At 30.1% G+C, this 18,128-nt stretch overlaps 1 protein-coding gene across 1 annotated transcript; it reads right to left on the bottom strand.

The window, feature by feature from the left end:
* Positions 1-302: 302 nt before the first annotated feature.
* On the bottom strand, positions 303-17,528 carry LOC145751969 (uncharacterized). The gene is made up of 42 exons (XM_082568141.1): positions 17,386-17,528; positions 16,648-16,937; positions 16,170-16,324; positions 15,906-16,011; positions 15,568-15,674; positions 15,081-15,233; positions 14,624-14,733; positions 14,044-14,196; positions 13,678-13,837; positions 13,348-13,584; positions 12,835-12,948; positions 12,657-12,703; positions 12,497-12,576; positions 12,076-12,132; positions 11,816-11,958; positions 11,335-11,463; positions 10,223-10,355; positions 9,890-9,969; positions 9,604-9,681; positions 9,307-9,460; positions 9,035-9,144; positions 8,793-8,955; positions 8,550-8,681; positions 8,257-8,337; positions 7,823-7,928; positions 7,571-7,619; positions 6,659-7,394; positions 6,503-6,570; positions 5,917-6,064; positions 5,371-5,511; positions 4,966-5,121; positions 4,506-4,631; positions 3,924-4,326; positions 3,593-3,794; positions 2,879-3,027; positions 2,687-2,765; positions 2,222-2,339; positions 2,004-2,113; positions 1,879-1,919; positions 1,061-1,611; positions 873-958; positions 303-800 (listed from the first exon to the last, which is right to left on the bottom strand). The coding sequence occupies exons 1-42, from the start codon at positions 17,463-17,465 to the stop codon at positions 645-647; spliced, it is 6,477 nt and encodes a 2,158-aa protein (XP_082424267.1). The 5' UTR covers positions 17,466-17,528; the 3' UTR covers positions 303-644.
* Positions 17,529-18,128: the final 600 nt, after the last annotated feature.

Genomic DNA, 18,128 nt, shown 5'->3' on the forward strand with positions numbered 1-18,128 from the left:
CTGCTGAGCCATCACCTAATCAGCAAATCAATTATCGAGCAGTTATAATCTACAATATACTAAACTGGCAAAGGCAACTAGAGACTGGGTCGGAGTAAATGAAGCTATTTTATGTTTAGATCGTGAAGTCGGTCTTTCCACATCTAGGATAAATAAATATAACAGTGAGTATTAAACACAAGACTGTTGTTTCTTCTTTTCAATAAAAGCTGTATTGTATATTCTCATTAAATACAAATCTTTTTTATGCCCAAAGATTTTTGTTTAATAACTTTATCTGATACTTACATTGAATTAATGAAGCAAATGTGATTTATTTTGTTAATATTTACATTGACACCACATAAAACACCAAGATAATGCCACACAATACAATAAAAAAAAATACAATAAAAAATACTTAATTTATTTCATTTCCAAAGGTTATGATATATTTACTACAATCAAAAATTTAATTTTTTTTTAAGTAAACAGGTAGAAAAAAATTGGTCTTTAGAAATGCAATTTTCAATAAAAATAACCATTAAATGGCAACAAAAGATTTGGTATCTCAAAACCATTCTTCACAAATGAAGCAAAAACAATATTTACAAAGATTTCGAGTTTTCAAAAAACGGAAAAATTTTTCAAAAAAAAAATTTTTTTTAGTCACTGTCACTTAAAGGTTCATATTGGGTTGAAGGCAGAGATGGACTAATAGGGGACTGGGGGTGAAATGTGCCAGCACTGCTTATCAAACGGGTGTTACTTGGGTTCGAAACAACAGAAGGACGAGGGGTAACATTTGGGGATAAATGCATCTAAAGCGAATAAAAATAAGTTAAAAAAATTAAAAAAAAAAATTGTTAATTTTAAAGTTTGAAAATTTTTACCTGTGGAGAATTTGAAGATTGAGCTCCTCCAGAGCGGAATGAGAGAGCAGAGAACATCGCCGGTGGTTGAGTGGTAGGTGGTGGCGCTATTTAAATTATTAATTAAAAGGAATAAGAAAATTTATAACGCTGCGGTTATTATAAAACAAGATAAGACTAATATTTATTTATTTAAAAAAAATGCTTACCACGTGCTAATTCACTGGTGTATTGTTGTGGAAATGGTTTTGGATCACGGTTTGGTGGTTTGTATGGTTGTGGAGTTGGTTGATGATGTGGTTGTTGGATTGGTTGCTGACGTTGTTGTTGATGTGGTGGCTGGTGCGGTGGTTGTTGCTGGTGTGTTTGTTGGTGTGGTGGTTGCTGGTGAGACAACTGGTGTGGGGGTTGGTGCAGTGGCTGATGTGGTGACTGCTGGTGAGCTGATTGCTGGTGTATTGGTTGCTGTTGTGGTGGTTGCTGTTGTGGTGGTTGATGGTGTGCTGGTTGTTGATGTGGTTGCTGCTGGTGTGCTGGTTGTTGATGTGGTTGCTGCTGGTGTGGTGGTTGCTGGTGTATTGGTTGCTGGTGTGGTGGTTGTTGATGTGCTGGTTGATGTGATGGTTGGTGTGGTGGTTGCTGTTGTGGTGGCTGATGTAATGGATGGTGTTGTGGCTGGTGTAGTTGCTGGTGTACTGGTTGATAATGTGGTTGCAGTTGTTGAATAACTGGCGACTGTCTGTTTGTTGCACTACCAGGCCTAAAAAAACTTTTTTTTTATATTACCTTGTTTTGAAAAACTTAAAAACAACTAACATTACCCTAACCCAGTTTCAAGTTTTATGTGCTAGCTTAAAGAAATCTGATTAGTATATCGCAGAAATAGATATTCTAAGCACCCTATTTAAGAAAAAAAACTCTAGCTGGGATGGATCCCAAGACCCTAAAACGGGGTGACCAGGTTTTTTTTTACATATTTGGAATTTCGTAGGTTTAAAAAAAACTGAAATAAAATAAACTTTCTTACCTTATAGGGTGTCTATGGTCTTCAACTGGGTTGGGAGAAACCTAAAAACAACAGAAAAATTAATATTTGTAAATAAAACTTAAAAATAAATTAGTTTTAAAATTAAGGTTTACAGGAAACTTTACCTCTTTATCTAGTAGAGCTTGTCGTATAAGTAAATCAAGCGTTGATTGTCCGTTCTTGTTCATCATTGGCACAAATGGATGTTGTACAACATTTGTCGCACGACTCGAAACTGCAACATTTCAAATTTTAAACAACATTTTAAAATAATTAAAACAAATTTGAGATAATCTATATATTTATACTAAAAAAATTAAAATGCCCGCTTAAATATTTTTACCAGCTATTTGTTCATGTTGTTTTATGTCCATGGGATTCATTAACAACTTTGGTGATAAATCTGAGCTCTCTGGTCTACTATAACTTTGCCCTTCTATAACTATAGGAGCTGGAAGGCTCTAAAAAAAACAAACATTTCAAAATTTTTTAGTATTTTTTTAATATTTATTTATCCTTGATGTGGAAAGGTTGACTTCAGAACCTAAACATAGAGTAATGTCAGTTACCCCGACCCAGTCTTAAATTGACTTTGACAGTTTGAGACATTATAGACTGTAATTGCCCAATAATTAAGCTGTTAATAAGGTATTGGCTCAGCAGGAGTTTATATCGTTTATAGCTCCTTACTTAAGGGCGCTACAGCATAAGAGCAGTGGGGATGGAACCCAGGACCTCATGTAGTGAAGACAAGTGTTCTGACCACTACAATTTTAAAAAAATAAATATATTTTGTATGTAGAATTACCTCTGGTTTAGGTTCATATTTTTGCGGTATTTTATGTTCAGGCAACTGAAATGGGGCTGCTTTCGGAATTTCTTTAGTTCTATAACACGAAAAATATTTAAAAAATATAACCTTATCTTGTAGGTAAAATTAAACTCTATTTTCAATTTAAAAAGTTTAAAAATTTTTTTAAAAATTTAACAGAAATTTTACCTGTACATATTTGATATAATATCATGCGAATGTTCAGTGAGGTTTTTAGTTTGGACTGGCTGTTTTTCAGGGATAAAAGGTCTACTACTTATAATTTCATTTTCTTTTATGTTTGATGTTGATTGTGCTTTAGAATCAACATTTTCTTGCTGTAAAAATAATAAAAATATAATTTTAGCACTCATTGTCATTTCTATATCAACAACTACCACTTTAAGTCCAATAATTACCATCTTTAGACCAATCATTACCATTTTTGTACCAAAATTTACCATTTTTACACCAACAACTACTATTTTACACTAAAAATTGTCATTTCTTTTACCAATTACTATTAATGTAACAACATTTACCATTTTTATATCAAGAAAAATCATTTGTACCATTTTTTCATCAAAAGATACCATTTATACCAATATTTCATGAAAAAATACCATTTTTATACCAACAATAACAATTTTTACATCAAGAATTACCATTTTCATATCAAAAATTACCATTTTTACCATTATTTTATACAAAAAGTGCCATTTTTATATCAAAAATTATTATTTTTGTACCAGAATTCTGATTTTTATACCAACAATAACCATTTTACAAAAGATTACCATTTTTTTTTATCAAGAAATACATTTTTTATTAGCAATCACCTATTTTATAACAACAAATTACATTTTATATTTAAAACAACAAAAAAAATTCCCTTATATTCACCTTATCCATGTAATTAGCAGCAATATTATGATCGATCACAGCATTTATCAGATCAAAAGGTGTCATGGTAACTCTTCCCTTCTTCTTTAAATCTTTCGCCATTCTTCCTGTTTGCTGTTGAGTTTGTTGTTTCAATGTTTTCAATTCTTCTTGTTCTTTCCTATTGTATTGTTGTTGTTGTTGTGGTATTTTGGGACGCATTCTTAAACAGTAAGAAAAAAGTTTTTGAAAAAATTGGAAAATAAATATTAAAAAATAAAATTTAAAAAAAAAAAAAAAAAATTAAAAAATAAAATTAAGAAAAACTCTAAAAATTTCAAAAACATCTCACCCAGCTGCCATTAACCCATAATTACGCAATTGCTCCTTTGCCAACATTTCCTGGGTGATTTCCCTATCCTGAGACTTCGCAATGTGCCCCAATCCATAACCCTGCAAATTACTTTTTAAACCCTCATCCAAAATTTGCCCCTCTTGTTTTATCAGCCCCGGGAAAGCCCCTGCTTGCTGCTGTTGAAGTTGTTGCACTAACATTGCTTGATGATGTGGGGTCATATACACACTTTGGGGGGGTTTGTGAGGGTCTGTAGGGGGGTGGTGAGAGGGTATTTTTACCGGTGATGACAGATTTTTGTAGTCAACGCTTGAAACTCGAACGGGGCTCGTGTTGGGGTTGAAAATAACCGAGGAATGTTGGGGGATAAAGTTGAGACGATCTAACGAAGCTGGTGAACCTTGAAGTAAACATTTAAAAGTTTTTAAAAAACAAAAAACCCAAGACCTTAACTTAACTTAAAAATAGTAGGGTTTAAACCTAGGCCTTAGGTCTAAGACTGAATATTAATACAACATACCAGCAGTGGGAATCAAACTTAAATCTCCAAAATACTTGCCAAAAAATTGAAATACTTACTAGCATGGCTTCTGGCCAGTGGTGTAGGCATATTACTATGACTAGTAATAGATGGTGTGGAGATAGGTGTTATATGATGTGATGATGGAATAGAATGGGGAACGAGGGGGAATGGTGAAGTTCGAGCTAAAAAATAGTAAAAAATATTTTAAAAAATTACAACTTTTAAAAAATTGGTTGAAATTATAATGAACTAAGAAATGTAATATGCTTTACTGAAGTATGTTTAAACAGTAGTTATGACCAATTTGTGACTTAAATTATGTATCCTAAAATTACAAATTTGAAAAAACTTTTTAGGTACTTAAAAAAATTATTATCAGGACCATAAAGTACAAAAGAAAATAAGCAAAAACCGCAAGAAAGAATTAGCTAGGACCATAAAGTAAAAGAGAAAATTAGCTGCCATAAAATCTAAGTGATCGGAATTTTAGACACAATTTCAAAAATTTCCACAAACCATTTAAACCAGGAAGTTGTGAAGTGTTTTTCTGCTGCATCAACTGAGCAGTTGCGAAGTCTTGCGTTAGAACATTGTGTCTCGAGTTATCAATATTATCATTTCCAGATGGGGAATAAGGTCGTAAAAGACCAGGGTAAATTCCAGGAAATAAAGCTTCAAAAAAATCAAGAAAAATTTATGTAAAATTATCCAAAAATTTTTTGTCCAAAAAAAAAAAATTAATTGTTGTATTATGGTCTCAAAATTTTAACTAAATTGACAAGTGATAAAAAAAACTATGCACCACAAAAGGCAGTTTTATTTATTTTGCAGGGCTATAAATTAAAATTTGTTTGTGTGTGTATATATATATAGAATTATTATAATTTTTATAGACAAAAAATGTAAAAAAATCAGTTTTACCTGGGTTGGGGTATTGTAAATTGCTTAAGTATTGGCTCATAATGTTATGGGTAAGCTGCTGCTGGTCTGCTTGAATTAGATTGTACGGCAAATTAGGAATATTTGCCAAGCTTAATGAGGCCAATAAATGTGGGTCTGCAACTGAAAAATAAAACTAGTTCACAAATAGTATTGGTAACTTAATCAGTATTTTGCTCAAGCCTAAAATTATTTAAAAGTAAATGATCAGGCAATATTATTAGGTCAATAAAATTTAAAATGATAAAGTCAACTCAAAACTGGGTCAGAGTAACAAACGTGCTATAAACGGTATGAACTCCTGCTAAGTCAACACTTTAATCATCAGCTTAAATATCAGACAATTATATAGTTTCAAAATGCCAAAGGCAACTCGAGACTAGGTCAGGGTAACAGTCGTTACTCTATGTTTAGGCGGTGTAGTCGGCCTTCCCACAACAAGAATGATTAAACAAAAAAATATTTTATTTTTTAAATTTAGTAATTAAATCCTACAACAACGTAAAAAATTTAAATAACAATTTTTACTTGATGTAAGCCCTGGAGGAAATTTCTCGTGTAAATTAGGTTCCGACATATACTCAGGTTTCTGTTTTTGTTGTGGTTGCTTCTGTGGTTGTTTTTGTTGCTGTTTTTGTTGTTGCTGGTGTAAAGATTGCTGTGGTCTCATGGAACTCTACATAAAGAGAAACAACAACAAAAATTAACAATAAAAAAAGCAAAAATAATGGCAAGAAAATGTGAAAACTGAAATTTTGTAAACTTATTTTTTATTTTTAACTTATGGTGTAGTTGCCAACAGCATGGTGTTATGGTCAAAACACTTGGCTTTACTACATGAGGTCCTTGGTTTGATCCCCACTGCTCTTATGCTGTAGCGCCCTTGAGTAAGCAGATATAAACAGTATATACTCCTGCTCAGCCAGTACTTAATCAGCAACTTAATTATCGGGTTATTATAATCAGTAATATCCCAAATTGCAAAAAACAATTTGAGACTGGGTCAAGGTAACTGATAACGTCCTATGTTAAGGTCGTGAAGTTAACCTTCCAACATCGAGGATAAATTATTGTATTTAAGCAATTTTATATTCAGTAGAAAAAACATTTTTACCCCAGAAGCAGAAGCAATATCTTGATGACTTTTCTCTGAAATATTACTGGAAGAAGATGACCTTCTTTCTACAAAATATAAATAAAAAAAATTCATTTTTTTTAATTAAAAAAAAAAAGTAAAAAAATTTTTGAAAAAACACAAAACAGTAACTACCCTGCTTTATCGCTTTTTCCATATTATAAGACAAGAGTGGCGAGGAATGATGTGGCAAAGCCTCGCGAACAATATTTCCTAGTTTTGTCGGTCTCCTATCTTGTAACATTGACGACATCACCACAGCCTGCATACCAGGCTGATGTTGCAAACTTGGATTTTTTGATTTTATCGGAGTCCCATTTACGATAGAACCCAGGTTACTATGACTTGATTGGGGTAATTTATGGGGTTCTATTTTGTTGGGTTCTTCGAGAGATATTGAGCGCTCTTTTTCAGGTTTTTGGTGGTTCAAAGGTGGGGTGATAGTGGTTAAATGGTGCCGCATTTCGGGGATGCTGGTTACACCAGGGTATGGAAATCTTGGGTATTTTGTGACCATATTTACTGGTGGATTTTGATATCTGGTTAGGTCTTTTTCAGATTTCGAACTGGTTAATTTTGAGTGCTCAAAAAGACTTGGATCAATTGGTAACTGTGGTCTGAAAACTGGTTTTCCTTGAATAATAGAACCAGGCACAGCAAAAGAAAGACCACTGGTTGGAAATTTGGCAGCTGGTACACTGGTTTGCAGTTTTTCATCTGGTCTTTGTTGGAAGCGACCATCAAGGTGGTAAATGGTGTTTGGTGATTGTAAATGGTAACGTAATAAATCTGGACTGGATTGGACCATAGGTAATGGTTTTAGATGGTCTTTTACTGGTGTTTTGGTAGTGCTTCCCAATGGTAATGTTTTCTAAAAATGGTTTAAAATTAATTCTAGTAAAAAATAGAAAATGGTTTCAGATGGTTTTTTACTGGTGTTTTGGTGGTGCCAACTAGTGGTAATGGTTTCTAGAAATGGTTCAAAATTTATTAAAAAAAAACTCTTAAAATTTATTTTATTTTTTAAGTAATTGTTTTTAAAAATACCTGAATTCCTATATTCTCTGTTGTAGACTTGACAGTTTTTGGTGGATCTCTAAAAATATAAAATTAACAAAACTTTATTGTAAAACTGAATAACAATTTAGCAATAAAATATCATTATTTCACAATTTTTTTTCAATTTAAAAAAATTAAAATATTTGCTAATAAGGTGGGGTAACATAAGTTTCGGCTGTGGAATTTCAATATTTAAAATAACTTAACATTAGAAATAAATTAAACATAATAAATGGTAACCTGGTAGTGGTAAAGCGAAGAGATGAAACTGGAAAAATTGAAACCTCAGAATGTTCAACTTCTTTGGGTCTTGCTTCTTTTCTCGGTTCTTCTTTCTTATTAGGAACTAAATATTCAGAAATGATTATAATTTCTATAAATACAAAGTATAACAATTCAAAAACTGGTTGATAGCCTACTATAATTGGTATTTTAATAGTTGTAATATGGTTGCAACTTTCAACTAATATTTGCCTGTGATAATTTACACGCACACCACAAATGGAAGTTTTACTTATTTTGCAGGCCTATAAATTGAACTTGCATACTTATATATATTTTTTTACTAAGCTCCATTATATATATATAACAATGGTAAAACAGTTTTTATTATTACGATTTTAAATATTTTTTTAAATTTTTTTTTTTTTTAAATATTTTTTTTGAAAATTAACCTGGGAAGTTTATAGGTATAGAAGTCGGGATATTAGCAAAAGCAGGAGTTGAACTTGGCCTTGACAATTCATCGATTGCACCTATATTAAAAAATATTTTAAAAATAAAAAAACAGTTGAGATAATTATTCAAAAAATATTAAATCGTATATACACTTAACATAAAGCCCTACCTATTTGCCAAAAAAAGGTAAAAAACATTGCTTACATATAAATTTCAATTCAAATAGCATATACAATTTAAATTTAATTTGCTATGCCTTAAAAATTACAAAATTAAAACTTTTACTGACTTGTGAAAGCTGATCTTATAGTTTTGGTATGTATGATATCAGGTGATGTAACATTGTAGGGATATAAGGTACTAGGTGGAAGGGACTGTGGCCGATCTATATTACTTGGTTTCATTGTAAGATTAAGAACAGCTAGAATAAAAGAGATAAAGTTATAAAACTTTTTTACAATTTAATTAAAAAAAGTTTAAAAATTTTTTAAAATTTAAATTTAACAAAAATAAACCAAAAAATTTTTTTTACTATTTTGATTGACAGGTTGTGTGACAATTTTTGTCGCAGGTGTCTCAGCAGTACTTGTTGTTGTTGCAGCGGAATGTCGCACAGACTCTAGTCTAATTCTAGTTTGTGAATCATTTAAATTATCATCAAACGCATACGGTGAATCGGTGTGTCTCTTATCGGGCTAAAAAATAAATACAATATTTATAAAAAAAATTAATAAAAATTTTAAAATTTAATTTTTTTGGGGGATTAAATTTTACCAGAATTTCTGTGGTCTCTTCGTCTGCACTGCATGTTGCACTACTATCATGATCAGTATCCTTAGTAGTCGGTGTACTAATTTTCGTTTCAATTTTTGGTTTTTCAAGAACTATAAAAAAAATTATTAAATAATTAAAAAAAAAAAATAATAAAAAAAATATAAAATTTCTAAAAATTCTAATAATTTAAAAAAAAATAATAAAACTAAGCAATTCAAATTAATTTTAAATTTTTAAATCGATAAAAAAATTATTTAAAAACATTTTCTTACCTTCAGTAGCTGAAGTTGAAATTACTTTTTCAATTACTTTTGAAATTGTTTCCGATTTTTGGGGAACTTCCTTAGGAGGTTGGGTTACTGGTATATTTTCCTTTACTACATTTTTATCCGATTTTGATTCGGTTTTAACAACTATTTTCAGAGGCTAAAACAGAAAAAAACATTATTATTTAACACAACTTTAATTTAAAGTTGATAAAATTTGTTTTACTAGTAAAACAGTACAAAAAAAATTTAAATTTTAAAGTACTAACAATATGAAATTAAAATAACTATAATTTTTTTTACCTCATTTTTCTTGGTTTCAACTGTTAATATTTCATTAGATTCTTGATATTTTTGATATCTGGACTTCTGGTCATTTTTCTATTTAGCAAGAATTTAATTTTTTTTAATTTATTTCAAAAAAAAAGTTTTTAAAGTTAGAAAAATCATAGGGTAAAGTTACTTGGAAATTAAAAAAAGTGTCAGCAGTGGGAATGAAACTTAAGACCTCTAGCCTTACAAAAAGTATACATTAAATCGCTTAAATACTATATTATTACATATATAGAGAAGTAAGATAAATCGATACCTTGTGTTTCTTCTCTGCAGGCTCTCCCCCTATATTAGTAGTTTGTGTTGTATTTGTAGATTTTTTACTTGAGACTGGGTCTAAAAAATAAAACAAAAAAGTCAATTAAACAAAAAAATATTACAAAAATTTAAAATAATAAAAAAAAGTTTTGATTATATATATTATTAAAAAAAAATTTGGCCAAAAATTTATATTTAAAATAATAAAATGGCAAAAATTAACACTTAAAAATAAATATAAAAACTTTAATAAAATAATAAAAAATCTTTAAAAAATTTACATAGAGTTTCAAGTCCGAAAAATGATAAAAAATATTAAAAATTATTTTACCTTCATTTGATGCTGCAGCAGCCAAAGCAGCAGTTGTTCTTCTTGTCCTTATATGTGAAGTATTAATTGATGTCTCATTTTCTGTGCTAGGTTTGGTTGTTGCTGGACTAGTAGTGGTACGCTCACTTGATTTCTAAAAAAAAATTTAAAATTTTGGAATCACAAAAAAAAGAAAATAAATTTCGAATCACTTGTACCCTACAGTTTGCAAAAAAAAATTTTATACTTCAAGGTTCTTACTAATTCTTTTCTATACTTTATGATCCTAGCTAATTCTCTTGTACTTGACAGTTCTCACTAATTCTTTGTTGTACTTTATGGTACTGTCTGATTTTCTTATACTTTACAGTCCTTGCTAATTCTCTCACATACTTTACAGTCCTTGCTAATTTTCTCACATACTTTACAGTCCTAGCTAATTCTCTCTCATACTTTACAGTTCTTACTTATTCTCTCTCATACTTTACAGTCCTAGCTAATTCTCTCTTATACTTTTCAGTCCTAGCTAATTCTTTCACATACTTTAAAGTCCTAGCTAATTCTCTCTCATACTTTACAGTCCTAGCTAATTCTCTCTCATACTTTAAAGTCCTAGCTAATTCTCTCTCATACTTTACAGTCCTAGCTAATTCTCTCTCATACTTTAAAGTCCTAGCTAATTCTCTCTCATACTTTACAGTCCTAGCTAATTCTCTCACATACTTTACGGTCCTTGCTAATTCTCTCTCATACTTTACAGTCCTAGCTAATTCTCTCTTATACTTTACAGTCCTTGCTAATTCTCTCTCATACTTTACAATCCTAGCTAATTCTCTCTCATACTTTACAGTCCTAGCTAATTCTCTCTCGTACTTTACAGTCCTCGCTTATTCTCTTTCATACTTTACAGTCCTCGCTAATTCTCTCTCGTACTTTACAGTCTTCGCTAATTCTCTCTCGTACTTTACAGTCCTCGCTAATTCTCTTTCAAACTTTACAGTCCTTGCTAATTCTCTCACATACTTTACAATTCGAACTGTAAAGTACAAGTAAAGTACAAGCAAAGTTTTTAACCAAAAAAACATAAAAATCACAAAATATTTTAATTACAAAAAAACAAAATTTTTTTTTACTTTTTTATCCTCAGCAACATTATCATCTTGTTTTTTCTGTTTATCCTCAATATTAGTCTCAGCTTCCTCGTTAATATTTGAAGTATCTGGGGAGGGTTGATGGTGACGAGATCTTCTTGATTCCCCACCCTGGTTGGGTTAAAAAAGAGATTATTAACAAGTGACCCCTAAAAACGTGACCCTTTAAGGGAGATTCCTTTTGCTTTCAAAAAATTTTAAAAAAAATTTAAATTGAATGTTACCCTCTTTCAAGAATTAAATTACAAAGTCACCCCCAAAAATTAAAATTACCCCCCTGCTGGAATTTAAATTTATTATTATGTTCCCCTCTCCCACCACAATTACCCCCTAAACGAGTTACCCCATTACCTGTAACCCCTTTTTACTGAGGTATTTTTCCTTAAAGCAAGTGGTAACATATTTTTACTTTTGTTAAAAATAAAAATTAATGTTTTTTTGTAATTTTTTAAAGTAATTTTACCTTTTTAGTTTTGTACTCAGCAATAAGTTGATCGAGGCCATGTTTTTTCTTGTAATTATGATAAAAATTACGAACTTGTTGCTCGGATTTGTTTTTGACAATGCGAGCAATACTCGAAAAATCTCGACCATATTTCGAAAATCCTAAAAAATAATTAAAAATTTACTAAAAAAATATGCAACATTGATTTGTATAAATAAAATATGGCTTGCGTGTTTTTTTGTAAAATATATTTTACATAAATTTTAATATTTTTTTACCATCTTTGACAAGGGATATTTCCTCTTCTGACCAGTTCATAGTTTGCTTACGAGCTCCTATAACATAAAAAGTAAATTAATGTATATATAATCGAGCTTAGTAGGATATAAATTTATATATATGTATGTCCATTTTATTGGCCCACAAATAAAAAAAACTGCCATTTGTGATGTTTAGATAAATTATTGTGAGCGAATATTAGTTAAAGTTGCAACAATATTACAACAATTAAAATGGTGGCCATAGGACAGAATATTAACTAGTGTTATAGTGTAGCATAAGAGTCAATGTATGTTTGTCTAATTATTGCCCAAAATAAAATTCGAATAAATAACTTATTTGGTTATGAACAAGTAACTGTTTTGAAATTTTAATAAAAAAAATTAATTATTGTAGAAATTAAACAAAAACTGAATTTACTTGTCATTCTTGGAGAAGGGGGTTTATCGATTTTAATTTCATTATTATCATCATCATATTTTCTACCATCTTCTTTATTACTAAAATCAATTAAAAAAAATAAAATAAAATTTTTTTTTTTTAATTTTTTTTTTAAATTACAATGCAAAACTTTACTTACATTTTATCAGAGTCTTTTGTATTAGATTGATCATGGGCTTGAGATGCCTAAAAAATAATTTTAAAATTAAAATATAAAAATAATCTAAAGTAACATTTTAAATTAAAAAAATTTTCATTATCTTTATTATACTAGACGTAAACCTTTTTTTTTAGGATTTAAAATTATTTTTTCTTACATGAACTCGTCCTGATTTTAGCTTTCTAGGTTTCATGGTATTTTTTCTCACCAAGCTTTTGTAGTTTACCTTTTTCTTTGTTAGGTAATAAAACAGTATACAGTCCTCAACACTCTAAAATAAATTATTTTTAGATTTAATTTTTAAAAAAATTATTTTTTTATAAATCTGACGAGGTGTAGTGGTCAGAACACTTGACTTCACTACATGCGGTCCTGGGTTTAATCCTCATTGCATCCTTGCTGTAGTGCTCTTGAGTAAGGTGCAATAAACAGTATAAACTCCTACTTAGCCCATACTTAATCAGCAGCTTAATTATCAGGCAATTATAATCTATAATATCCAAAACTGGAAAAGTTAACTTAAGACTGGGTCGAGGTAACAAATGTTACTTTATGTTTAGGTTGTGAAGTTGACCTTTCCACATTAACATTTATTAAATTTATTTTTTATTTTTAATTTTCAAGCACTTTTAATATTAGTTCTTTTTTTAAAAAAGGGTCATTTTTTTACCTTTTTTTCAATAAATGATGAAATAACATTAAAGTTCTTGGGATGTTGAATATATTTTTCCTTGAAAATTTCTTTCTCGCTTTCAGCCCAAGCATCAAGTAATTGAACTTGTTTATATTCTTTGAATGGTTCACTAATAAATCCATTATTACTGATGAATTTAATCCTCCGTTCTTCCTGGTCTAACAACATTGGAGGAACGACCGCTAGGTGGCGCATATGTTGCAGTTGATTGTCCTAAAATTTTTTTTAAATTTGTTTTTAAATTTAAAAAAATTTATTTTGTACAAATTTTTTTTTTAATACAAAAACACAAATCAGTTACAACACCTGCTCTGACAACCCGACGACAATGTCGTTGAAGTCAGCATCACTGCGGCACAAGTCACCTCTCGTCCCAACCCTGTCAACTCTTTCATTTTGCTCACGTTGTTTTTTAACCTCAGGAAATAATTTCTCAAAAAATTCCCTCGATTTTGCTTCCTTAGCTCTTTAAAAAAAATTAAACAAAAGTTAAGTTTTATAAGTTTATCCTCGATGTGAAAAGGTCGGTTTTACAGCCTAAACATAGAGTAACATCAGTTACCCCAACCTAGTCTCGTGTTGCCTTTGGCAGTTTTAGATATAATTTGGTAAAATTGTCCGATCATAAACTGAAGAATTTTTCAATGTATTAAAAAAGTTAAGTATGGTTACTTGTATTTTGGGCAGGACTCTATTTCTTCAACTTTCTTCTGCCATTCCTCCATAAGTTGATTATATCTTGTGCATAAATATCTTTCTCTAATATTCTCTAATTTTCGCTTGTTCTTGAAAAATTTTAACAATTTTGGTCTCATCTCTTCATTCCTAACAAAACGAGCAAAGATAATTAGAAAAATGTATTAAAATATAAGTAAAAAATTATATACAGAATAACACATTTTTTTTGTATATATCTTTATTCTTGATGTGGAACGGTCATATGCGCGACCTAAACATAAAATAACATTAGTTACCCCGACCCAGTCTTGAGTTGCCTTTTTGGGATATTATAAATTATAATTGCCCAGTAATTATTCTGCTGATTAAGTGCTGGCTCAGCAGAAGTCCATATCGTTTATTGCGCCTTACTCAAGGGCACTGCAGCATGAGAGTGGTGAGGATTGAACACACGACCTCATGATGGTGTAGCAAGTGTTCTTACCACTATTCTGCCGATGACATTTTTACTTAAATATTAGCAATTATAAATCAAATCTATAATTAAAAAATTAAATAACTAAATGGAAATTACTTGATAAGATTATCTTGATAGACTTGTGTATCTGAAGGTTGATTGTATAATGGCATATCATAAACTGGACACAATAAATCCAATGTTGTAGCTGAATCGTCAGCTTTTTTCTAATAAAATAAACATTTTTAATATAAAATCCAGATCAAAATAGCAAAAAAATAAACAAAAGTTATATAAAACAAAAATATTAAAAAATTAACAAACTATCTTATTACAGAAATAGGATTAAATACAATAGCTGACTGTTAACTAATATTTGCCCGTGATAATTCACCCTTGCACCACAAACAGCAGTTTAATTAATTTTGTAGGCCTATAAACTGGGCATACATATATATTTACACCAAGCTTCATTACATAAAGACCAGCAAAAGTTAGCAGAAAAAAATAGAGTAGCAGAAAAAAAATTAAAAAAAAAATTTTGATAAAAATATTTAAAAAAAATTAAACTTGCCCTGTTTTCTGCATAAATCACTTGCCACAAATCTCTATGTTTGGGTTCAACGCGCTGGGGTGAAGAACCACTCTTTTCTGCCTCATGTGGTTGGTTTGCGGTTTTATCCAACACCGATTTTTTCTTCTCCAACTTCTCTATTTCAGTTTCAAGCTAAAATTTAAAAATAAAAAAAATGTTAACCTTATATATAAGCTGCCTTATATAGTCTTGCTATATAGTAACTAAGAATGCTATAACATGTGAGCAGTAGAAACCAAACCCAAAATCTCATGTAGTTGTATTATAACCCAGCAGTATGGTGTAGTGGTTAAAACATTTCGCTTTACTACATGAGGTCCCTGGTTCAATCCCCACTTTTTAATGATGTGGTGCTCTTAACAAAGGCACTATAAATGGTAAAACTACTGCCAAGTCAAAAACCAATTAGTGTTTAATAGTTTAATATTATCTTGACTACTTTTTTGACGAAGTTTTAGGATTTTACCTTTGACATTTCTCTGTCAACTTTATCCATAGCTTGTACTAAATGTTCCTTAGATTTTTGTTCAACTACCGTAAGTACATTATCAGTTTTTGATGGATTTTGCACAGCTAGAAAACAAAAAAGTTATAACACTATCTAAGTGTCTAAATGCACTTGGCACCAATACCTAAGGCTTAGAGTTTAAATCCAAGTGCTTTTAAGTCATAGTATCCCTAAGTAAGGTAGTATATATAATGTATCAATTTTATAAATTTTTTTTTTGAGTTCTGTAATTTTTTTCATTTTGAGAAAATACAGATTTTAAGACATTGAAATAAAAAGGAAAAAATTTAACTTACCTGTAGTATGGGAAATAGGTTGTGAGGTATGAGATGGACCGAATGAATGCTGAGCTAAATTTGAGGCAGAACTTCTCAACTCTGGGATAGTAGCTGTCTGTAGTTCCTATAAAAAAATCAATTAAATTAAAATATATAGTAGAACAATATTAGGCACATTTAAAAGAACTTAAAAAATAATATTAAAATTTTTAAAAACATTTAAAAAATTAATAAAAAATTAACTTTAAAAAAAAATGTAAAAATAATCTAAAATTTTGTTACTTTAGGTGCAGTAGATTGCATGTGTTGCCTATACCCAGAGTGATGTAAATTCCCTAACATTGTGATTTGTCTTTCAGCAGCTTGATTGAACATAAGTTGTTGAACTCCACTTTGATGAAGCTCATTTGGATGCAAAGATGGATTTGACTCCATTGCTAAAATACAAGTTAAAAAATTTCTAAATATCAAGAAGTATATATGTTTTCTAGATTGAATAGCAATGCATTTAGGTTAGTTTTAAAGCACATAAAATTATAGCATGAGGTTCTGGGTTCAATCCCCACTGCTCCTATCTTTGGGTTAACATTAATTACTCCTGTCTAGTCAAAACCCAATCAAAAAGGTAATTCTCAGGCAAAATTGTCAATTTAAAACATAAGAAACTGGCTAAGACAACTTTAGACCAAAGCATTTACTTACTTTTCTTACATATTGATAACTATATGATAAAATAATAAAAACAAAAGTTTTAACTTACAAGTATTTTGTGGGCTGTCCTTATCTCTTTCCCCAGCGATCCCAATATCTCTTAACAACGAGACTCTCATAGATGGAAGAATTCTTCTTGGCGGGAATGTCGACTGATTGGCCTGAAAACTCGGCATTATATTCGGTCGAGAAGGAATCCCATGCGGAATTGAATGATCAAAATTAAAACTAACAGGGTTGTGTTGTTGCATTGCATTAAGTTGTTGTTGAGCATATATTTGCTGCGACAAAGCTAATTGTTGTTGTTGTTGTTGAATTACATCATTAGGATTTAAAGACCTGAAATATAAAAAATTTTTTATTTAATTTTTGTTTATCCTCATTTAAGAATAATTGACATTAAGCCTTTTAATTTGCTATCTTTTGGGAGCTCTAATAGTTCCGCCGGTCGGTTTAAACGAGAAGTACCAAAACAAAAACGGGCAAAATTGGCAATGGAAGATTACGGTAAGGTATAAAATTTCGCCCTTTTCCGCATTTATAAACCGGGCAGCGGGCGGACGACGCTAATATAGTTCAACCATTGTGCCACAAAATCCAAACAGACATTCTGACAGACAGACTGATTTAGGTAAGTTTACAACTTCATTTAACGCATTGATAATACTATAACTTAATCCTAATAAAACACAATATTAAATTTGATTGTAAATCAGATTTTTAGGTGATGTCGCTTATACATTTTTCTGCAAATTTATAAAGTCGTAAAAACTAAAATTTCACGAACCGAAAACTTTCATTGGAGCTAGGCTGATGATGTTGACTATGTTGTTGTTGTTGTGGTCGCATTTGCCATGGCGGTTTCATGATTTCGTTTTAATTAACAAGAGTTTTTACGTAATTAGGTTTCTGCACTTCTTACGAAAAGTCGTCAGAAGAAAATGTCAACAAAAAAGATTTTTGTGGTAATCGGCATTAATGAGGATAAACAAAAAAATATATTTTATTTTTTAAATGCCACTAATATTAAGTTTTTTAAACTCTATTAAAATTATTCAATTTGCTGTTTAATAATAAAAAAATTACCGTTTTTGGTCTTTGGAATTTCAAACGCCATGTTGATTTTTATATTAACTTATCCTCAATGTGGGATGATGACTTTAAAAATAATAAGATGTGTTTATACCGTTTGTTACCCAGGCCCCGTTTTAAGTTGTCTTAGATATTTGAAACCTTATATACCGTCCTATATTTAACCTGTCTATTGTTTTAATTTTATCCTAGCATAAGTAAGCATTGATATCTCCCAACTTTCTGCTACGATTTAAAATTAATGGGGTTCGAACCCTAGCCCCTATGTAGTAAAACAAAGTGCTATTAACTATTATGCTACATACTTATAAATTATATATATATATATATATGGTCGTACTAATTTAGTATTTGGGGTATTAAACAAAGTTTAAAATTCTGTTTTAAAAAATATTTACAACAAGTATAACAAGAATTTAAAAACAAGTTTAATATAAA

Source organism: Corella eumyota, chromosome 5, assembly GCF_963082875.1.
Source record: "Corella eumyota chromosome 5, kaCorEumy4.1, whole genome shotgun sequence".
Classification (NCBI taxonomy): domain Eukaryota; kingdom Metazoa; phylum Chordata; class Ascidiacea; order Phlebobranchia; family Corellidae; genus Corella; species Corella eumyota.

Excerpts from the sequence above, each read along its gene's own strand:
- LOC145751969 (XM_082568141.1), bottom strand. The coding sequence starts at position 17,465 with ATGAAACCGCCATGGCAAATGCGACCACAACAACAACAACATAGTCAA. Across the intron at positions 6,571-6,658 it reads GGAAAAAGCGATAAAGCAGG|AAAGAAGGTCATCTTCTTCC; the intron begins GTAGTTACTGTT and ends TATATTTTGTAG. Across the intron at positions 2,766-2,878 it reads ATTATATCAAATATGTACAG|AACTAAAGAAATTCCGAAAG; the intron begins GTAAAATTTCTG and ends TTCGTGTTATAG.